General features: G+C 43.6%; 1 protein-coding gene across 3 annotated transcripts in view; it reads right to left on the reverse strand.

The window, feature by feature from the left end:
- The window catches only part of PSD (pleckstrin and Sec7 domain containing), a 700,060-nt gene that overhangs the window by 379,359 nt on the left and 296,335 nt on the right, over positions 1 to 24,366 (reverse strand). For all 3 annotated transcript variants that reach the window (XM_075348899.1, XM_075348896.1, XM_075348897.1), the window contains 4 exons: positions 18,924 to 19,964; positions 18,713 to 18,815; positions 12,905 to 13,367; positions 6,014 to 6,457 (listed from right to left, as the gene is read on the reverse strand). In XM_075348899.1, coding sequence (XP_075205014.1) covers positions 6,014 to 6,457; positions 12,905 to 13,367; positions 18,713 to 18,815; positions 18,924 to 19,865 — 1,952 coding nt within the window. In that variant the 5' untranslated portion in view covers positions 19,866 to 19,964. The remainder of the gene's footprint in view (positions 1 to 6,013; positions 6,458 to 12,904; positions 13,368 to 18,712; positions 18,816 to 18,923; positions 19,965 to 24,366) is intronic.

A 24,366-nucleotide genomic window follows, 5' to 3' on the forward strand; every position in this document is an offset into this window, starting at 1 on the left:
CGACCGACTACTGACTCCCTGTCCACCCCTCCCACCTGGTCAACTAGTGGACTAGACTGGCTCCACCTCTAGGCGGCCATCCATTGGTCCAAGCCTAGATTTGCACCATTGTATGGGGGATTGTTGGGGAAAACTTGGATATCCTGGAGTGTTTGTGTGTGACCGGCACTGGTCTTCCGGGGACCTAGGGGGTAGGCCCTGCATCCTGGTGGGGATGCAGAACCTTTTAGCTCCCTGATGGCTTCAGGGGCGCTACATTGACATGGGACCAGAATGTACTGATATTCAGAGACCAGGTAACGCCTTATTCACAATCTGCATTTTTTATGCGTTTTCTTTGCCATTTTTTCAAAAGTAAAAAATGCTGCAGTTTACAGCACCAGCACAGTGATTCAGATTTCTGAAACCTCGAGCACGTGCCGATTATATTTACCGTACAGATTTTACCTAATTGTTTTTTTCAGATCTCTACCATGACAATTCTTTCAGGCTTTCCCCAGAATTTTTCACAGATTCAAATGAATAGGAAAAAAACACCAGTAAAAGTGCATTAAAAACAGCATAGAAGAGCGCTTGCTTAAAACAGTATTTTTTCCTGCCAACACATTGGGTTTTAGTGCAGAAAATTCTGCTGCAGATACTCAATGTATGCATATATTCTAAGGCCCTGTGCACATTGCGTTTTTTTATACGGTTTTTGATGCAGTTTTTTTAAATCTGCATCAAACTCTGCATGCGTCTTCTGAACCCAGCAAAGTCTATGGGATCTTAGATTTACTGTGAACACGGTGCAGTTTTTTTTTCTTTGTGGTTTTGGTGAAGATTTTGATGCAGCATGTCAATTATTGGTCGGGTTTAGCAGCGTTTTTTCACCAATTTACTTCAATTCATTGACTTTTTTGATGGCCCAAAAAACCGCACCAAACCGGATCAAAACTGCATCAAAACCACATCTGGTTTTGACGCAGTTTTTTGCCACAGCGTGCAGATCTAGTGCAGAACATTTCTGCAGTGTGGGCACATAGCCTGAGTGTTCAAATGGTGGGAGCATAGTCAGAGTGAACATCACTTATTTAATTACTTTTAGGGTTCGGTTCCACTTGCGATTTTCACGGATGAGTGCAATCTGATAAAACATTGGATTGCACTTGCACCAGTGCAAAACTATGGGGCAGTGTCCATCTGCGATTGATTTCTCATGCCATAGCGGCATGCGGAATGAATTGCAGCATGCTGCTTTTGGCAGTGATTCTTGGCTCACACACCCATACAAGTCTATGGGAGCACGTGAAACATCGCACTGCACTCGCATGTCATCCGACTGCAGTGCAATATACGCAGAGACAGGCCGGGGAGGAGATGGGGAATCTCCTCTTCTCCACAGCTGTTATATGATCGCAATATCGCATCACAGTCGCATGACCCTCAGCTGACGCTCGGAGCAGAGGGTCATTAGCATATCGCTTCAGAAGCAATGCGCAAGTGGAACCGAGGCCTTATTAGGAGTCTGGGACCTTTAAAAAATATTTTGTATCCACTGGATAACCACTTTAATCCAATGCAGTCCTGAAGCATTAAATAAATTCACTTCTGCTAGCCCCACACATGATATTGAATCGCTGGATATCAGTTACTCGTAAAGATCTGTTGTTTACAGCATAGACCATAGCTGTCAATTTGTCAGCGATACACTAGACATAAAGGCATGTACAGCAGCTCTACACACTCCTAATTATTTCTAAGGAGCCTGTTTGAGAAGTATAATGCCAAACACGTAGCACTGACTGACTATTCAATCAATGGACGTCTGGTCTGGTTTATTGCGGGGCTGGCGTAGATTTCTTACTTGTAATCATGGCTCCCTCTAGTGACAAATTGTAGAATGAAATGTCGCTGGGCCTAGATTACAGATTACAATATTTAGCGTTTATTATTTTGTTTGAATTGGTTCTTAGAAAAGATTGTATGATATTTATTTTAGTCTGCAGCAAATGTTTTACAATACATATATATATATATATATATTTACAACCCCTAGCAACAATTATGGAATCACCTGGCTCTGAGGATGTTCATTCAGTTGTTTACTTTTATGTACAAAAAGCAGATCACAGACACGGCGCAAAACTACAGTCATTTCAAATGTCAACTTTCTGGCTTAAAGAACACTAAAAAAAATCATGAAAACATAATGTGCTTGCTAGTAATGGTTACTTTTCAAGACCAAATGGGGGGGGGGGAAATTATGGAATCACTCTGTAAATTTTCATTCCCAAAACTAACATCAATTTCTTACATAGCCCATCTAATGAGTCCTATTATGTCCCTACAGTACCAATACAGTCCGTTATAGAATAGGTCAATACAGACTCGTCGATGACTCGTCGATGATGTGACATTCAGATAGATACCAGGATTAAATGAATACATATATAAGTGCATAACTCTATATCCTGACAAGAAGCTTCTGAAAAATTTTTATACCTTCAGAAAGCATATAACAATATAGTATTTCCCCTCCTGGTTACCCCAATATACCTTTTTTTCTGTGATACACTTCAGAACTCTCCAGCGCTTTGTTTCCATCCATTCTGGGTGCTTCTTGAAGTACGTTTGGGATTGTGGTACGTTTTGGGATTTGGGTACGTTTTGTCCTGACATACAACGCAAACTGCTACATCTGATGAGCCCAGTTCTTGAGCAGACTAGAGTCTCTAAAGGCCTCTGTGCAGACTGAAACAACCCTAACTAGATGACTAAGATGAACCACTCCAACCGCTGCTTCCTAAGCGGCCACCGAGGGCATCACATACCTCCTTAAGAATCTGAGCAAGATGCAAAGTAAAAAATAAAGTACCGGTATATCAAAAATAACAATCTGCCAGGAAAAGCACTTGGCGGACAAGCTGTAATTCCAATTAGAGTTCACTTCAGAAATATCATCAGTGGGAAATGCAAGCCCGGGGAAGCTTTAAAACGTTACACCCCCCGGGTTATAAGGCAAACTGAATTATAGCATTGGAAACACTTGTAGACAGAAAGGCAATGAACACAACAAAGTGTTCAGAACCAGGACGACTGAACCTGACTGTGGATCAATGGAGACGGAAATGAACCACAGCACAGCACAGGATCAAATCCCAGGCATGACACCAGCCTTTTGACAATAGGCATTACATTACGACCCAAAATCCTTTGGTAATCTTCAGATTTCATGACGCCTTGTACACAGTCAAGGCACCCAGTTCCAATGGTAGCAAAACAACCTCAAAACATCTTTGAATCTCCTTCATATTTGACTGTAGGGACTGTATTCTTTTCTTTGAATGCCTCATTCCATTTTCGGTAAACAGCAGAAGGATGTGCTTTACCAAAAAGCTCTATCTTGGTCTCATCTGTCCACAAGACGCTTTTACAGAAGTATTTTGGCTTACATACATTTTGGCAAACTGCAGTGTTGCTTTTTATGTCTTTGTGTTAGCAGGTCCTCCTGGGTCTCGTGTTCAAATCTCAACGGATAGTTCGCACTGACACTGATTCACCCTGAGCCTGTACGACAACTTGAATTTCTTTGGAACTTGATGCTTATCCATCATCCGGACTATCCTGCAGTGCAACCTTTCATCAACTTTTCTCTGCCATCCACATCCAAGGAGATTAGCTACAGTGACATGGGTTGTAAACTTCTTGATTACATTGCACACCGTGGACAAAGGAACATCAAGATCTTGTGATCTTGTACCCTTGTGATTGTTGATATTTTTCCAAAAGTTTTGTTCTCAAATCCTCAGACAGTTCTCTTCTCCTCCTTCTGTTCTGTAAAATAGGATACAGTATGGACCTGTAAATACAGTATGCTTCTGTGTATGACCAAGAAACAGGACCCGGAAGACAGACACACACAGATTATATCCACCTGTGGGGGGCAGCTTCGTCACTGAAGACAGAGGATTTAAATAGTGTCCTGATGCCCTCAGGTGATCTTCTCTCCTTGCACCAACGTCATTCTTCTCCCGGTGTGGTCCTGTTTGTGCTGCACACGGTAGCCTCTTTAGCACATGCACAGTACACATGTCAGAAGAAAAAGTAAGTCCACAATGGGGCTTTTTTCTATTTCTACCAGACGCTATGGATGCCACAGAAAAGCACCAGGATTTTACGGACTGTCTGTAAATTTATGGGCAGTTGGCAACCTTCTGTGTCTTGCTCAGTGGTAGTCAGGCTTCAGCTCTCCTTACCTTGGTCATGTCTCTGAGCACTGAACACCTTGTACTTCTGGGCCCTCCAGAGAGGTTGCAGTTCTGAAATATGACAGCACTGGAGGATAATGGGCTCCTGGTCGCTTCACATTTCATTTTCTCAAATCTTTAGAAGTTAATGTCTCTCTAAACATGATTTTTTTTTTTTTTTGCGACCCTGTTAACTATTTGCACAATATTTTCTGATGGTTTTGTGATCATGACCAAATATCTTAGCAATTTCAAGACTTGTAACAATTTTTGACTTTTCAGACTCAGTTAAATCTCTTTTTTGGCCCATTTTGCCTGAAGAAAACAAGCTGCCTAATAATTCTGCACACCTTGATAAAGGGTGTTGTTATCGTTATGCGCCACCCTCCTTCATTCCACAAATATACATCACCTGATCTGCTTTATCCAATAAGCATTCACGTTTATACAGCTTGGAGTTGGAAATATACATAAAAATGTTGATATGGCCAAAATACTCATTTGTCTAATAATTGTGCATACTGTATATTTCATGATTACAACAATTTTATTTTTTTACTATTTGCTATTGTGGGCGAGGTTTGGGGTTTCCAGATCTTTTTTGTTTGGTTCATCAATTGCAAATTTTTTAAAAGTTGCAAAATTTTGAAGAAAATTTATTCCAGTGCTCCCCTTGATTTTTTTTTGCCCTAAAAAGGCTTGAAAAAAGTAAAAGACATAAATAAAGAGCAGTTTTGATTTTGTGAACTTCATGAACCATGTGCGTCATTTTGTAGAATTTGGCACCAAAAACATCAACGAATACCATAAAACAAAAAAAGAAAATTGATTTCAAATAATGATGGCCCTAGGTGAATATTTTCTTAGTCTTTTATAAATGTCTCTTCATTTTTTCTGTATATTTTGCTATGTTGTCATTTTTTGTACTATTGCATTTAGCAAAAATTTCAAAATCACAATAAAAATAGAGTTACAAAAAAAAAAGAAGTATAAGTGGCTGTATACACTGGGTTCTTTATAGAACTTGTACAAGGCATTGGTTAAAAAAGGAAAAACAATATCCGTGCCAAACCACCATGGACTTCATAGTCGGACTTCTATACAAAGATATTCATAGGTACTATGGACAATGCCTCCACACAAAAAGTTTGGATGCAATTATATTTTTCTTGCAAACTTATTTGAAATTGTAGTAGAAAGAAAATACAGTGGTTTAGTATATTCCTCATGTACCTCATTGGCAGGGTTTGTATAATATGAGCCTTAACATATGACTGTGTACATGAGCCTCAATAAATTTGGGTCTGAAATAGGAACCCATTATTTGAATGGGTTGTACCCTTTCAGATATTGTTCTGATCTCACTGTCCCTTGGTCCACCATCGAATCTCAGCAGGTTGCGGTGTCTGACATTGGCTGCAGTGATGATTTTACATTGTTAGTGTGGTAGCCAATACAAAAGCTCGGCAAACTGAAAGGGACATTCTGTCCTCACTGACAGTGCCGATGAACTCAGTGGTTGCTGACGTGCTTTCGATGAGACATCAGCGCCACAGCCAATGTCAGACTCAAGAGTGGCAGCGGCAACATGCCGATGGACATGGGGCGGTAAGTATGTCTATGGACCTGGGGACGGTAAGTACAGCAGTTTGTTATTTTTTAACAAACTAAAGCTGGGGCCAAGTATTATCTGAATGGGAACAACTCCTTTAGCTCAGAATTCCCTAATAGGTTATTCAAAAGCATCATTATTCCAAAACTAGTAGGGTTCTTTTATGACATACCTGTGTATAATGGCATCAGCAATAATAAGGCTGTGCTCAGAAGGAGAGGAACTGTGCATCTCATTGTGTGTAACTCTCGTAATATTCATGGTTTCTTCCTCTTTCTCACTCCAGGCAGATTCAGTATTGGAACTTGTCCCCGAGTCCTGCTCCAGGTGAGCTAAAGGTGCAAAATTGTCTTCAATAAGCTGAGCGTTCTTGCAGATCTGCTTCTGGGTTTCTGAGGTCAGTGTTGGAAGGTCAAAGGTGAAGAAGCTGTTTTGATTTTGTAAAGATGAAGAAAGAATGTCAATGGAATCGAGACTGGAGTACGAAGTACCCTTGGCTCTGTGAGATTCCATAATATTTTCAAAATGTTTGCTGAATGAGTCCATGCCATCTTCAGAGAATCGATGACACAAACGGAAAGTCAAAGGTGAACGCAGTGGTGTCTGTATACTTTCCCTAAAAAGAAAAAACAAAATGAAGGATTCAAATGACCAATTTAATTAATAAAATCTGAAATATTATTTCAAATACTTCACTTTTTAAACAGTCTGTAAAAAAGATAGAAGAGCAATAGAAGATATGAGAGAATGGCATTCTTTATGCGTTAATAGTCACCCCGCAACAGGATTCTCCATATCAGTAGGAATATATTGACGCCAAACTTGTACATTTTTTATTTGTTTTTGTTTGTTTTTTTCTTTAAGTGGTGAAAAAATACAGAAATCTGTTAAAAAGACCCCACTGGTTAATGTCACTATTTTCTGAGAACTATAACTTTCCATATGTCGATGGACCTCTATAAAGGATTGTTTTTGGGTGGTAAGTTTCAGTTTTTAATGGTACTTTTTTGGATTAATATGTGTTTTGACTAGTGATGGGCGAACTCGAACTGTAAAGTTCGGGGTCCATACCGAACACAGTGTTCATGCACATGATTCCGGACACGAGCTTTCCTGGGAAGCTCTTGTTACAGTTTGGGTCCAGGGGCTGTAAAAACAAGCACATCATTAAAAAAACATTATCATTATACTTACAGGTCCCACGATGTATGCTGCAGACCCGCTCAGTCGCTGTCAGGGCCACCGCTAGGAATTTCAGGGCCCCATACTGGCAACATTTTTGGGCCCCCTTGAGACTCTGCCCAGGCTTCACCCCAGCTCCATCTCCACCGATCAAACCTTCCCCACTCTCACCACCATGCTTGCAAAAACGTTACATAAAATGAAGTATTTCCCTAAGAAAATAAATAATACACCCCCTACACCACCCCTGTCCATAATATACCCTCTACACTGCCCCTATCCATAATATCTCTTCCACACTGCCCCATGTATAATATCCCCCCCAAACACACTGCATCTCTGCATAACATACCTACACAAAATGTCCCGTGTATAATATCCCCACATGCACACTGCTCCTCTGTATTATATTACCCCCACACACACTGCTTCTCTGTAAAATATCCCCCAAACACAGCTCCTCTGTATAAATATCCCCCCATACACACAGCATCTCTGTATAATATCTCTCCCACACACACTGCTCCTCTGCATAATATCCCCCACACACACTGCTCCTCTATATATTTATCCCTGCACACACTGCTCCTCTGTATAATATCAGACACACTGCTCCTCTGTATAATATCCCTTCACACTCATTGCCCCTCTGTATAATATACCCCGGCACACTATATACAGTTAGGTCCAGAAATATTTGGACAGTGACACAAGTTTTGTTATTTTAGCTGTTTACAAAAACATGTTCAGAAATAAAATTATATATATAATATGGGCTGAAAGTGCACACTCCCAGCTGCAATATGAGAGTTTTCACATCCAAATCGGAGAAAGGGTTTAGGAATCATAGCTCTGTAATGCATAGCCTCCTCTTTTTCAAGGGACCAAAAGTAATTGGACAAGGGACTCTAAGGGCTGCAATTAACTCTGAAGGCGTCTCCCTCGTTAACCTGTAATCAATGAAGTAGTTAAAAGGTCTGGGGTTGATTACAGGTGTGTGGTTTTGCATTTGGAAGCTGTTGCTGTGACCAGACAACATGCGGTCTAAGGAACTCTCAATTGAGGTGAAGCAGAACATCCTGAGGCTGAAAAAAAAGAAAAAATCCATCAGAGAGATAGCAGACATGCTTGGAGTAGCAAAATCAACAGTCGGGTACATTCTGAGGAAAAAGGAATTGACTGGTGAGCTTGGGAACTCAAAAAGGCCTGGGCGTCCACGGATGACAACAGTGGTGGATGATCGCCGCATACTTTCTTTGGTGAAGAAGAACCCGTTCACAACATCAACTGAAGTCCAGAACACTCTCAGTGAAGTAGGTGTATCTGTCTCTAAGTCAACAGTAAAGAGAAGACTCCATGAAAGTAAATACAAAGGGTTCACATCTAGATGCAAACCATTCATCAATTCCAAAAATAGACAGGCCAGAGTTAAATTTGCTGAAAAACACCTCATGAAGCCAGCTCAGTTCTGGAAAAGTATTCTATGGACAGATGAGACAAAGATCAACCTGTACCAGAATGATGGGAAGAAAAAAGTTTGGAGAAGAAAGGGAACGGCACATGATCCAAGGCACACCACATCTTCTGTAAAACATGGTGGAGGCAACGTGATGGCATGGGCATGCATGGCTTTCAATGGCACTGGGTCACTTGTGTTTATTGATGACATAACAGCAGACAAGAGTAGCCGGATGAATTCTGAAGTGTACCGGGATATACTTTCAGCCCAGATTCAGCCAAATGCCGCAAAGTTGATCGGACGGCGCTTCATAGTACAGATGGACAATGACCCCAAGCATACAGCCAAAGCTACCCAGGAGTTCATGAGTGCAAAAAAGTGGAACCTTCTGCAATGGCCAAGTCAATCACCAGATCTTAACCCAATTGAGCATGCATTTCACTTGCTCAAATCCAGACTTAAGACGGAAAGACCCACAAACAAGCAAGACCTGAAGGCTGCGGCTGTAAAGGCCTGGCAAAGCATTAAGAAGGAGGAAACCCAGCGTTTGGTGATGTCCATGGGTTCCAGACTTAAGGCAGTGATTGCCTCTAAAGGATTCGCAACAAAATATTGAAAATAAAAATATTTTGTTTGGGTTTGGTTTATTTGTCCAATTACTTTTGACCTCCTAAAATGTGGAGTGTTTGTAAAGAAATGTGTACAATTCCTACAATTTCTATCAGATATTTTTGTTCAAACCTTCAAATTAAACGTTACAATCTGCACTTGAATTCTGTTGTAGAGGTTTCATTTCAAATCCAATGTGGTGGCATGCAGAGCCCAACTCGCGAAAATTGTGTCACTGTCCAAATATTTCTGGACCTAACTGTATATACACATCACAGGAGGGGCTGGGGCATATACACATCACAGTAGGGACTGGGGCTCAGACATCACTAGGGGAGTACGAACAGTACTGCTGGGCAGGGACAGCATTGGTGGTGGCATTGACAGCAGTAGCAGTGGCATAGACAACACTAGAAGGGCACAAAGGGGACTGGGGGATATAAACAGGACTGATGGAGCACAGACAGCACTGGTGGGGGTGGCACACAGCATTGGGGGGTGGCACACAGCACTGGGAGACATACAGAGCAACGGGAGGCAGGAGGTTCACAGTAGCGGGAGGCAGGAGGCTCACAGCAGGGAGGCAGGAGGCTCATAGCAGTGGTAAACAGGTACAGAAGGATGGTCACAGCAGGGAGGCAGGAGGCTCACAGCGGGGAGGCAGGAGGCTAACAGCGAAGAGGCAAGAGGCTCACAGCAAGGAGGAAAGAGACATGCACAGCAGGGAAGCAGGAGGCATGCACAGCAGGGAGGAAGGAGGCATGTGCAGCAGGGAGACAGGAGGCTCACAGCAGGGAGGCAAAACGCTCCCAGCAGCGAAGCAGGATGCTTACAGCAGGGAGGCAGGACACTCACAGCAGGGAGTCAGGAGGCACGCACAGCAGGGAGGCAGGAGGCATGCACAGCAGGGAGGCAGGAGGCATGCACAGCAGGGAGGCAGAAGGCTCACAGCTGGGAGGCAGGAGGCATGCATTGCACAGCAGGGAGGCAGGAGTCACACAGCACATACAGCTGGGAGGCCAGAAAACCTGCTGCTCCTCTTCTTCTGTAGGACGGACATGCAACACATCTCATGCGTACCTCGCCCACAAAGTAGGTCCTCAGCACGCTGGAACATGCCACACATTGTGATTAAAAGGGCCGGCAGCCTACAACCGCGGCTACTGCCCAAGTACTGCGGTCTCTGGGAATGTGTCCACAAGCCGCATAAAAAGTCTTCGAGGAGCGCATACGGCCCATCAGCCGAAGGTTCCCCAACCCTGAGCTAAAGCAAGGCAGGGACTGCAGGCTCCCCACCACTCACCACCACCCACGATCTTCAGCTCAAGCAGCGTTTTCCTGTCACGCCTGATGCCGTGTCATCGCCACCTCCGCGTTGCCCACAGCACGGTGATGAGGTACAGAGTGATTACCTCATCACGCTGGGCTGTGGGATGACACACCGCCTCCCTGCTCTGCTCTGCTCGCCTTGCTTCTGGCCACATGGCTAATTTGCATGCGATGCCCTAGAAGGGTTTCGCATGCACCGTAGTCCTGACTACAGGACCTTCCATGACGTTATAGCCATGTGACCAGTCTGTAACCCATGAGGTAATACAACAGTCACACCAGACTAGTCACATGGAAGGTCCTGTAGTCAGTGGTGGTTACTCAGTGACACAGCAATGATCGGACCCAGAAGCAGAAGTGGCTGGGAGACAGTCTGCAGGATGCGCCGCAGGACCAGAAGCATAATGACAATGTTTATTATTAACTATATTCTTTATTTTACAGCCCCCACCCGCCCCATCACATAACTGTAAAGTCCAAGTTCGAGGTTCAGACGCAAGTTCGCGTTATCTCCGACCTCGAACACGAACTTTACAAAATGTTTGGGTGAGGCTCCTGATCCTGAACATCGTGGGGTTCAAACATTTCTAGTTTTTTAATCAAAGTAAGTAAGGGCTCCACGGCCAAGATTGAACTTTAAAGAGAACCTGTCATCAGGATTTTATATCCCAAACTAATGACAAGTACCTGCTGGAATATTGAGTAAACCCAAAAGCGGGCTTTACACGCTATGATATCGTTAATCAATTATTGTCGGGGTCACGGTGTTTGTGACGCACATCTGGCGTCATTAACGATATCGCAGTGTGTGACACTTATGAGCGACCTTAAACGATCGCAAAAGCGGTCAAAATCGTTTGCCGCGGAGAGGTCATCCTGAAACAAAAAAACGTTTTCTGTTTATTAGCAATGTTGTTCCTCGTTCCTTCGGCAGTACACATCGATGTGTGTGACACCGCAGGAGCGACGAACATCTCTTTACCTGCCTCCACCGGCAATGAGGAAGGAAGGAGGTGGGTAGGATGTTACGTCCCGCTCATCTCGGCCCCTCCGCTTCTATTGGATGGCTGCCGTGTGACGTCGCTGTGACGCCGCACGAACCGCCCCATTAGAAAGGAGGCGGTTTGCCGGCCAGAGCGATGTCGCAGATCAGGTATGTGCGTGTGACGCTGCTGTATCGATAATGTTCGCTACGGCAGCGAACACACAATATCGCAAGTACGACGGGGGCAGGTGCTATCGCGCTCGACATCGCTAGCCAATGCTAGCGATGTCGCAGCATGTAAAGCCCACTTTACTCTTCTTGTAGAAATCCATTTTCCAGTGTCAGAGAAATCCATAGCTGATATTTTATGCTATTGAGTTACTAATGCACTGGGAGGGCTCTGCACTTACAGCTCTCCTGCCTCTCTGCCTATTCCTCGTCCACTGCCTGCCTCTGACTGACAGGTCTCTGAAACATGAGGGACTTAGAGACAGGAGGCAGGCAGCGGATGAGGAATAGGTCGACAGGCAGGAGAGCTGTAAGTGTAGAGCCCACCCAGTGCACTTGTAACTCATTAGCATACAATATCAACTGATTTCTCTAAAACAGCAAAATTGATTTCTACAAACTAGGTAAGGAATTACTCAGCATTAAAGTACCTTTATATACATGTCATTAGTTTGGGGTATAAAATCCTTATGACAAGTTATTTTTTTAAATGGGTTGTCCACTAGTAGGACAAGCTCTTCTGATGCCACGTGATTCCCCCAGGTTAAATAATAAAGCCTATACGCTCCTCCCATTCTGGCGCCATTCCAGAGGTGCCGCGGTTCACATTTCCGGGGCTCACAGGAAGTTGTGACTTCACACAAGCCCTGTGTCTAATCAGTGCCAGCTTCTGTCTCCCCGCTTTCGGACCAAACAAGCAATCAACAGGAATGGCGTCGATACAGGTAGAATCAGAAGAGCTTGATCTAGTAGTGGACAACACCATTACATAAATAACAGATTATACAATTTGTTTTCAGACAAAACTATGTATTAATGCATTCAGCAAATTGCTCAGATATATTTATCATGACGATTCCTGTTAAAATGAAGGTGAACCTACTTTTAAATCTGTGTTGAGAAGGGTGACAGCAATATATTTCTAGTTTCACCAAATATTCCTCTATTCTTTTTAGGAATGGGAATAATTGCTGATTAATGGAGACAATATCTAACCTTCTCCCAGCATTGTATTAGGGTACAAGCACAATGTATACTACCAATGAGGACAGGTACAATTAGCTCTGCTGCCAATCCCTGAACATGAGACCCTTATGTGACTGACCACACATAATCACTCTTTCTTACACAGAAGTAAGGGTTTGAGTAAAATTAGTAATATAAGAAAATTGATTCAAATTTTTGCCTATTTTGTAAGGTGTAACGTCAATATGAAGGGCATTTATGAAATACTATTTTGTAATGGATCATAATGTTGTACAATTTCTTACCTTTTTATTTCTCCCAACTTCATTGCTTCAAACACTTCATCATCATCCTCTTCGACACTGCCTTGGGTCACATTCTTATGAAATTCAGGAATCTCTATGATGACAGGGTCTTCTTGATGCTCTGCTTTCTCAGTGCTGGTATCGGTATTGCTTTCACTGTCCTTTTGACTGCCAATAGCTGAATCCAGCCCTTCATTTTCCGCCAGAATATCATCTATGTTGGTTTCCCGGTAGCACCTGAGTGGCACTGAGTCCAGGTCTGTTTCAGAGTATTTGATAGTTCTGCGGATAATGCCCGTCTCACAGGCTTGTGGTGTCTGATTGGTTGAAGGTGTTGTCTCTATTTCAATTTCCACGTGGCACAGGCTGTGCTCACACACTTCTGGAGGTACAGTCCGATTTTTCAAATTGAAACTGCTGACAGGTGAGCATGGAGATGATGAAGTCTCAGATACTTGTAAACCTGAAAGCAATGAAATTCTGGACTTCATTATATTATATTTGCATTAGTATAAAAAGCTCTCTATAATTAAATCCCTAAAGGAGAAAAACATTTATGGTACCTAAAGGGGTTACCCCGCGAACAAAGCTCATTTTAATCAATAGAGCTTGGAATAAAAATAAAATTCCACAATTGGCTTTGTTAAAAGATAATCTCATTTTAAGTAGGTGAAATAAGTATTGAACACGTCACCATTTTTATAAGTAAATATATTTCTAAAAGAGCTATTGACATAAATTCCTCACCAGATATCGATAACAACCCATCCAATCCTCACAGCAAAATAAACTAAACCATAAATGTCCATACATTTAGTGATGTGTAGAAATGAGAAATAACACAGTGAAAAATTATTGAATACACTTACTGAAAACTATTTAAAACTTTGTACCAAAGCCTTGGGTGGTGATGACAGCTTCAAGATGCCTCCTGTATGGAGAAACTAGTCGCATGCATTGCTCAGGTGTCATTTTGGCCCATTCTTCCACAAAATCTTTTCAAATCCTGATGGTACTGTGGGCTCCTTTTATGAACTCTGAGCTTCAGTTCCTTCCATAAATTGTTAGATTCAGGTCGGGTAAGTGGCTGGACAGTACTACAGAACAGTTTTACTTTCTCTTTTTCTGAAACCAACTGAGAGATTCCTTCGCTGTGTGTTTGAGATCATTGTCTTGCTGAAATGTCCACCCTCATTTCATCTTCATCACCTTGCTAGATGGCAGAACATTTTTTCAAGAATGTCTCAGTACATTTGTCCGCTCATCCTTCTTTCAATTATACGAAGTTTGCCAGTGCCGTATGCTGAAATACAGCCCAACAACATGATGTTTGTATTCCAAACTTCACTGTTGGTATGTTGTTTTGGGGTGATATGCAGTGCCTTTTTGGCCTTCAAACATAGTGTGTATTGTGTAATCCAAAGAGTTCAATTTTGATCTCACTTAGCAAGACTATATTCTCCCAGTATATCACAGGCTTGTCTAAATCTTCTTGAGCAAACTTTAAACTTGCTTGAAAATGCTGTTTGTTCAGTAATGTCTTGCATGGTGAGCATGCATGCAAGCCATGGAGTTTAAGTGTATTATTTTATTTTTTAAACAATTGGACCTGCTGATTCCCAGGTCTTTCTGTATCTCTCCACAAGTGGTTCTTTGCTCTTGGGTAACTCTTCTGATAATTCTTTTCCCTTCTCTGTCTGAAATCATGTAGGGAGCACTTGGTCATGGCCACTTTATGATGAAATGATGTTTTGTCCACTTCAAGATTCTGGCCCCAACAGTGCAGTGCTCACTGGAACCTTCAGTTGTTTAGAAATTCTTCTATAACTAATGCCATCAGTATGTTTTGCAACAATTAGGTTATGAGGGTCTTGAAACAGCTCACTGGTTTTACCCATCATGAAATGTTTCTTGTGTGTCAACTTGGTAATAAGACACCTTTTTATAGGGCATTAGTTGAACCAGCTGATATTATTTTCATATTATTTATTATGTTCACTAAGTGGCAGGATTGCTTTCTAATTACTAATAGATTACAGCTGGTATCATGACATTTGATGGCTTTTTGCACCTTTGTTATTTATTGTGTTCACTACTTTTCCCTGTTTCATTTTTCATTATTACACATCACTTAATTTGTGGACATCTATGCTTTGATTTCTTTGACTGTGTGGATTGGGTGGGTTGTTACTGACATCTGGTGAGAAATTCATGTCATAAGCACCTTTAGAAATATATTGACTTAGAAAATTGGGGATGTTTTCAATACTTATTTCACCAACTATGTGTGCCCCTGCAATGTACCGTGTAATGGCTGTGTCTGACCATGTAGGAATATAGTCTCAACATAACTCAGTTCCTAGGCAGGAAAGGAAGCTAAACAGTATACAGAGAGTACAGCATGAGATCACAGCTGCTGCTTTCTATGAGGTAAAATATTTCACTACCCATTGAAAAACAATGTTTTACCACACAGAAAGAATCATCTGTGATCCCATGCACGTTTTTACTTTCTTCTCTGTCCATGATATATGGTATCCATCAGACCATATCTCTGAACGGTCAGACCCGACCATTACACAGTACATAGCCAGGGCACATATATAAGATTATCTCAGCACAGGGACATTTTCTGAACACATCCAATTGTGAAACTTATTTTTATTCCAAGATCTATTGATTAAAATGTACTTTGTTCATGAGAGAACTTAAGACCAGAATAATTATTTTGTGTTTTCCCACATTTTAGTAAGTAGAACATTTTTACAATGAGAAAACGGTATGACACACTTTTTTCTGTTGGATAAACTCTATATATAACTTGTATTAATACTTTTAGGATTAGAAATCAAATAATGTATTTCCCTCATTGTTAATTTTTTCAGTTATTCACTGAGATTTTAAATAACTTGTGAATTTTATTTTAAGGATTATTACATTTTTAGGTACATTACTATGATCTGTTTTGCTTTCATGTTATAAACATTTTTTTATTTTTGAAGATCTTTATCTTTTTTGTTAACTTTATCACACTTTATATATCTTTTTCTAGTGTCCTGTTAGGGATTATGTATTACTATCATACTATAATACATTGAAATAACAAATAAAGCTGATTGATTGGCCTTTACTTGGACATCCTTAAGGTATTCTCAAACAGGTAGTTTCACTTTAAAGCACAATGGACTTTTTTTAGGTAATTGGTTGTCTAATTTGGTACTCGTTTCATTGTTTGTTTCACAAAGTTGCTGAATACTTAAAGTGTGACCGTCATTTAATTTTTATTTCAAAAAGCAACTTTTTAAGGCTGGGTTCATATGTCCTGTAGTCATCCATTATCATGGATCCATTAGAGATCCATTGGGTTGTGCAAACACAACTTTTTTGTCCATTGTTAAATAACGAATGTCAGCCGGATCCATTTTTAACATGTGGAGTGTATGGAGAACTGTTAACGTATTGCTATTTAGCCATCTTCTGTACTTTCATTTGTAACTGATCTGTGGTTTTCTTACCGGATCCATCATAAATAGCAATCCGTTAATGAATCCGTTGTCCATAGACATCCATTTTAAAAAAACGGCTTTGGCAGAAATCAGTTTCCCAACGGATCTATGCAGGATCCATTCTAATGGATGACTACAGGACATGTGAACTTAGCCTAATATATCTTATCAGATAAAGTTGCTCATTTATGCTCCTGGACTGATCTTTCAATCTAAAAATTCTCAATTTCTGGGTACAACCTGTGTTCAGTGAACACCTATTTTTATATTACAAAGATAGGAGATAGCAGTTGGTTTTTATAAGATTCTATGTGGAGAGGAGAGGGGCCGGAGCTTTGCCTTTAGCCCCTCCCTCCTACAATAGAATTTTGTCAGTAGGAACTGCCATCTCCCATTTTGGTAATACAAAAATCTGTATCTACTGAAGACAGATTTTGCCCAGAATTTTGAGAATGAAAGATGAATCTAGGAGGAGAATAAAGCAAATTTGTCCGATAAGATATATTACAAATTTGCTAATTTTCGTGTGTACTATTCATTTATGAAATAGAAATTATAACTTTGGTAGCTGCTTTGGGAGCTATCTATAGAGTTTCACACACATTCACCTCTACAGATACTGCTTCTTTGGTTGAACTGCAGAAAACTACAATTCCCAAGGTGTCTTGCAAATCTGGGGGAGGAGGAGCAGCTGAAGAGACTAAGATGGATTGGTGGAACATGGGAAAGATGAAGGGAGGTGGGGTTTGTACTGTGGGGTGTGAGGAGCTTCATCCATCTTGCAGGAGTGAAGCTGCGACTCCATGTGATGAGAGACTGAGTTCGGAAGCTATATTACATACGATCGATAGGCACTGCTGTCCTCCGGGTTTCCCACTCAGAAGAAAGATTTTGCCTGACATTCCCATCCTCTCCAAGCCATTGGATCCGGAAGCTCCAGTGTTTGATAGTCTAAAAGAACAGACCTGCTGCAGACAAAAGTGAGTAGGGAATTGCTGGGACTTGTAGTTCTACTACTGGAAAAGTGTACTGAAGTTATTCATAAGGGAGTATACCTTCGACTTTTGGTTCTACAGTCTGAGAAGTGTGCTAAAGCAAATTATAAGGCCGTGCTAAAGAGCACTTTTGATTGCACTAATTAGGAGTTTATATAGGACTAGTCCTGGGGGAATACTACCTTCATTACCTTAAGTGCACCAAGGTACAGCAAGCGCGCCAACATTCACGGCAACTGGGGCCCTAATTTGGGACTGTGTAATTTGCGAGGCTGCAGCTGTTAGTAGGTAAATTGTAATTAGTTAGTAGAGTGTGTGTTGTAGGTTAAAGAGGAAGTATCACCCCTAACCTTCAGGTTTATTGCAAAGCACCCCTCCTGCACTTTTGTAGAATACTGCATAACATTACCTGTTGTTCACTGTTACTTGCTATTTCCCTTACAATTGCTGGTTCTCATCCTCCTGCAAATAAACCTGTTAAGATTTCTAACCTCAGTTATTGTGAGTGTGTATGGTGCGTGGACAGGGGTTTCCCGAGTCGACCCCTGGCAGAAGACAAAGACTCTTCTGGATTCCCTTAGAGCTCCTAGCGAGATTAGGGTGGAGGCACTGTGTTATTATGTGTTAGGCTATGTGCGCACTAGGCCGTTTTACCCGCGGATTTACCCGCGGATTTGCTGCGGAAATTTCTTGAGAAATGTCTGCAATCTTTGTGCAGACATTTCCCAGCAAATCCTATGAGAAAAAAAAATAGCTGTGCGCACGCTGCGGATTTTTCTCAAGAAATTTCCTTGAGAAGATTTTCTTGAGAAAATTTCTTGAGAAAATGAGCATGTCAATCCTTTTCCGCAGGTACCTGCGGATTTCTGCAGTACAGCCTGCAAAATCCGCAGGGAACAACCTGCGGGAAAATCGCGGCAAATTCGCGGCTAATCCGCGGCAAATCCGCATGCGGATTTTCCGCGGATTTGGTGCGGATTTTTTCCGGAGGTCCGGAAATCTTCCACTCCCAGAAGTTTCTCAAGAAATTTTCTTGAGAAAATTCACATTTGTAGTGCGCACGAAGCCTTACAGGTGAGAATAACCCAACACCCTTCCCCGACAGCGGTTTAAAGGGGTGTTACAAAACACTATGCTTTAACTAAGATAGCTGTAACCAGGCTGTTTAATCTTTTATGTTCATTTAAGTATAGCATTTTTTTGTATTATTAATAACAATATTTCTTTTTATATACTTTTAAGTATACCACAAGAAAGTGTGTGCAGTTGGGTAGCATCTGATGGCTTAGTGGACGCACAACCCTTACCAGTCCTTTGTGTTTCTGGTGAACCATAGAAGAACTCCCATTTGGCTTTTGCAATCTTCTGTGCATGTAAAGAAGCTTCTTTTGGATAACCCCATGTGTCTGCCTAAAAAAACATAAAAATACAACAGCAAATAAATAACAAATTGAAAGAATACAGCATATAAACTAATTTCTTAACAGACATTGCAAATAGACCATTATTGTACCGTACCTGCTGAATAGGATCTAATCTCCTTGAACTTCTAGGCGACTGCTCATTAGAAACTTCCTGTATTAACGATGTGACGACTTCTTTACTGGAATTAGATTCTCCCATAGTTCGTCTGAGGAGGGGACTTTGGGAAGGACTTGATGATATTTTATTAGCTGGTGATATATTACTTGATCTTGGACAGCTTGTATTAACATATGTATTGGGAGAATCACATTGTGGGGTCGGGTGGGTGTCTGAAGTACCGGCTGAGCAGGGATTCCCGTTCCCTGATTCACTGTCTGACGGCTTCTGGCACGTATGAGGACTCTCAGACTTTAGCTGTTTTTTACTTCCTCGGGGAGAAAACGAAAGTTGTGGCGAGTCAACCCTCTGTTCATTGCTAGCAACATCTGCTGTCTCCCCAGTGTCTTTGTGGCAAACTGCTAGTTCAGCAGCACAACTCTCTTTTCTATGGATATCGCCTTCTTGTGGTACAATCTGACGTGAATCAGACTCAGATGGGATTCCATTTAAAGTCTGCACACTGGATTTCTTAACAAATGTAAATGTTACAATAGAACTATGTCCCGCAGCCTGAGTAAGTGCACAAGGTCTCCTACTGCCAGATGAATATTGAGGATTGCTTCTTAGTGGACTGCAGGGAGCAGTTACCCTTCCCGACCGATGTCCTGTCTCAGAATTGTTGCAAACCAAAGACCCTGTACTGTTATACATTCCTAGGTGAGCACGTCTGGCTTCAGGTGTAAGGCTTTTTCTAAGAACCTGGATTCTCCGGGAATTGAGGTCTGGAGTAAAACATCTGTGTGGACTAAAAGCTACGTCTGAGTTCAATCCTGGTAACCAAGGCTTGCTGTCAATGTCTCGGAGGGCCCTTGGAGATGAAAGGATGCAGTCCCCTTCAGGACGAAAGCGTACGACCCCATCAGTTTGAGCCATCATTTTATTTTATAGATCAGTTACATTCAGGGGCTTCAGGTATAAACGGAAATGTTCATTAAACATAGTTTGGTGCACATGACTGTGCTTCTCTGGCGAAGTCTGAAAAACACAAAATAATACAGTTTATGAAACTAGAGTCAATATCTGTCATTTACACATCACATACTTTACTGCAGCCTAAAATAAATCAAGCCCTTCTTGAATATAAATCAGTTAATTATTTATGATTATTAGTGATGAGCGAGCATGCTTGTAACTACTCGGTACTCGCACGAGTATCGCTGTACTTGGGCTGCTCGGCGGGGACCTAGTAATCTCGCGATACTCGTGCTGTACTCGTGGTCTTCATTTCTGCATGTTGGCGCTCTTTTGAGAGCCAGCCCTCATGCAGGGATTGGCTGGCAGACCACTGCAATGCCACAGCCCTGTTAGTTGTGGAATTGCAGTGATTGGCCGGCCTGCACAGCGTGACCGAGCCTTTATACCGGCCGGCGCGCTGTGCTCTGCTCACAGCTATCCAGACAGTCAGTGCAGGGAGAGTGTCGCTGATTCAGGGAAAGCTTTGCGGCCCTTTATAGCTTTTTCAGTTGCAGGGCTGCAAACAGTGTGACCAAAAGTCCTTCTCAGGACTATTCTAGTTGTATACAGGCAGGCAGGGTATAGCCAGGTCGGAGTACAGTAGCAGAGTCCTTCTCAGGACTATTGTTGCTATATACAGGCAGGGTATAGCCAGGTCTGAATACAGGCTAGTGACCAGAAGAGTCCTTGTCAGGACTATTGTACCAGTATACAGGCAGGCAGGCAGGCAGGGTAGTGGTGACCGTATACCAGCCTTCATCATATCTGGGGCTGGTGTACACAGTGTAAAACAGTCCAGATAGTGTCTGACTTGTCTGTAATTGTCGCTCCCCAAAAAAACCTGTTAGGTTCTTATTGCGTCCGTGCTTGGTTTTTAAAACCGCACGTGTGTGCCTGTTGGTGGCAGCGTACAGGTGCACTTGTGTGCAATTTCCACAAACTTTGATATAACGCACAAGTAGTGAATATACACGTCAGCAGTGCACAGCATTGCAAAATGCGCAAGGGCATTGGCAAGGAACAAGGAAGTGGACGTGATGGTGGTGCAGGCAGAGGCCGAGGTCGTGGGCAAGCTCTAATTTCGCCACAACAAAGGGCCAAATCTAGTCGCTCGCACGTCCTGTCCCAAATTCTTGGGGACCGCAGCAGTACACCGCTCTTGAACCAAGACCAGTGTCAACAGGTTGTTAGTTGGATAGCAGATAATGCTTCCAGTCAGATTGGCACCACCACAAACACTCTGTCTTCCACACGGTCAAGTGTCAGTAGCCGTCATACTGCACCGCACATTTCTGAACCTGATCCTCCTTCCTACCACCAGGCTGAGTACACGTCCTCCTCGGACATTAATGATCCCACACTTGGACACTCGGAAGAGCTGTTCACGTTTCCATTCACACATTCTGGCCTCTCGCCAGCTCATATTGAAGTGGGTCATGAGGAGATCGTCTGTACAGATGGCCAAATATTTGAGCAGCCACGTTCTCACGAAGTTGGCAACGTGTCTCAACAAGTGGTGGACGATGATGAGACACAATTGTCAGGAAGTCAGGAGGAGGAGCAGGGTGCGGAAGAGGAAGACGACGTGGTGGATGATCCAGTAACTGACCCAACCTGGCAGGAGGATATGCAGAGCGAGGACAGCAGTGCACAGGGGGAGGGAGGCGTAGCATCACAACAGGCAGTAAGAAGCAGGGTGGTGGCCCCAGGCAGAAGTCAGGCAACCGTTCCCCGGAACAACACGACGACACAAGGTGCCTGTACAAATGTTAGGTCTTCCCGAGTCTGGCAGTTTTTTAAGTTGGATCCAGATGATTCAAAAAAGGCCATTTGCAACACCTGCCGTGCCAGCATCAGCAGGGGTACCAAAACTAGCAGCCTGACCACCACCAGCATGATCAGGCACATGTCAGCCAAGCACCCGACTTTGTGGGAAGTACAACAGAGTCGAGGAGCAGTGCTTGCTGATGTCACTGCTACGTCTTCGCTGGTTGTGCATGCGAGCCAATCCCCTGTCCATGCTGCCTGCAAACAAGCCTCCTCCACTCCTGCACCTGCAGTTGCCTACGCAGAAAGAACACCATCATCAAGCACGTCCTTGTCCCAGCGCAGCGTTCAGTTATCCATTCAGCAAACCTTTGAACGCAGGCGCAAATACACTGCCAACACCCCACATGCCACAGTTCTAAATGCTAACATTTCGCGACTGCTTGCGCTGGAAATGTTGCCTTTTAGGCTGGTGGAGACAGAAGCATTCCGTGACCTGATGGCGGCAGCTGTCCCACGTTACTCGGTCCCCAGCCGCCACTATTTCTCCCGGTGTGCCGTCCCCGCGTTGCATAACCATGTGTCACAAAACATCACACGTGCCCTGAACAACGCTGTTTCACCCAAGGTCCACCTAACCACAGACACGTGGACAAGTGCTTGTGGGCAAGGCCGCTACATCTCGTTGACGGCACACTGGGTTAATATTGTGGAAGCTGGGACCCAGTCTGAGCGAGGGACGGAACACGTCCTTCCCACACCAAGGTTTGCAGGCCCTACCTCAGTCAGTGTTTCACCCACACTCTACAGCTCCGGAATGTCATGCTCTTCAGCCTCCTCCTCCTGCGCATCCTCATCCACTGTACCCTCCACACCAGTCACAAGCTGGAAGCACTGCAGCACTGCCTCGGCGAAGCGGCAACAGGCTGTGCTGAAGCTAATCTGCATAGGTGACAAACCCCACAATGCAGAAGAGCTGTGGACAGCTCTGAAACAGCAGGCAGATCACTGGCTCACACCTCTGAACCTAAAGCCAGGAAAGGTCGTGTGTGACAATGGCCGGAACCTGGTGGCGGCTTTGAGGCGAGGCCAGCTGACACATGTTCCATGCGTGGCCCATGTGCTCAACCTCGTGGTTCAGCGGTTTCTAAAGTCATACCCAGAGCTGTCTGATCTGCTGGTAAAAGTTCGCCGCCTGTCTGCACATTTTCGAAAGTCACCTACTGCTTCAGCCGGCCTTGCCGGCTTTCAGCGCAGTTTGCATCTTCCGGCTCACAGACTGGTGTGTGATGTCCCCACGCGTTGGAATTCAACTCTGCACATGTTGGTCAGGATATGTGAGCAGAAGAGGGCAGTTGTTGAGTACCTGCATCACCTAAGCCGTCGGGAAATGGGTCAAACTCCACACATAACACCTGAGGAGTGGAGATGGATGTCAGACCTATGTACCATCCTCCAAAACTTTGAGGACTCCACCAAGATGGTGAGTGGTGATGACGCCATTATTAGCGTCACCATACCGCTACTCTGCCTTCTAAAATGGTCTCTGCTGAAAAACAAACATGATGCATTGCAGGCGGAGCGCGATGAGTTGCAGCAAGAAACAGTAGTGGGTGTGGGTGATAACACACAGCCCAGCCTCGTCTCATCACAACGTGCAGTGGAGGACTATGACGAGGAGGAGGATGAAGACATGGAGCAACTCTCCGGCCAAATTGAGGATATGACATGCACACCAGTCATATCCTCGGTTCAGCGTGGCTGGCCAGAGGACAGGGTAGATGAGGAGGAGGAGGAGGAGGAGGAGGACAGCATGTTCAGTCATCTTGTTGGTCAGGCTACTGAAGTCCTGGCTGTTAAGAGTCTGGCGCACATGGCTGACTTTATGGTAAGCTGCCTGTCTCGTGACCCTCGCGTTAAGAACATCTTGGCCGACAATCATTACTGGTTGGTAACACTGTTAGACCCACGCTACAAGGAGAACTTTTTGTCTCTTATTCCCGTGGAGGAGAGGTCAACCAAAATGCAGCAGTTCCGGAAGGCCATAGTCACGGAAGTAGGCAAAGCATTCCCCTCACAAAACGCTAGCGGCATAGGTCAGGAATCAGTGGACAACCGAGGCGTACAGCCGAGAGAGGCACAAGTCCAATCCGCCAGAGGTAGGGGAACAGTCTTTAAGATGTGGGACAGTTTTCTCAGCCCCTCACGTACCACAGCCCCTGAGGTGCGGGGTAGTGCCACAAGAAATCCTAAGTTTGCCCAGATGCTGAAGGAGTACCTTGCAGATCGAACAACTGTACTCCGACATTCCTCTGTGCCTTACAATTATTGGGTATCCAAGCTGGACACGTGGCATGAATTGGCTCTCTACGCCTTGGAAGTCCTGGCCTGCCCTGCTGCTAGCGTTTTGTCAGAGCGTGTTTTTAGTGCCGCAGGTGGAATCATTACAGATAAACGCACCCGCCTGTCAACTGAAAATGCTGACAGGCTGACTCTGATCAAGATGAACAAGGGTTGGGTTGGGCCAGACTTCACCACACCACCAGCAAATGAGAGCGGAATTTAAAGTTTGCCATGTACCTCCACTCACCCATGGGTACACACTTCTGGACTTTGGATAATCGCTGGACTGCTCCTCCTTCTCCTCATGCGCCAC

Source organism: Anomaloglossus baeobatrachus, chromosome 5 (assembly GCF_048569485.1).
Source record: "Anomaloglossus baeobatrachus isolate aAnoBae1 chromosome 5, aAnoBae1.hap1, whole genome shotgun sequence".
Taxonomy (NCBI): domain Eukaryota; kingdom Metazoa; phylum Chordata; class Amphibia; order Anura; family Aromobatidae; genus Anomaloglossus; species Anomaloglossus baeobatrachus.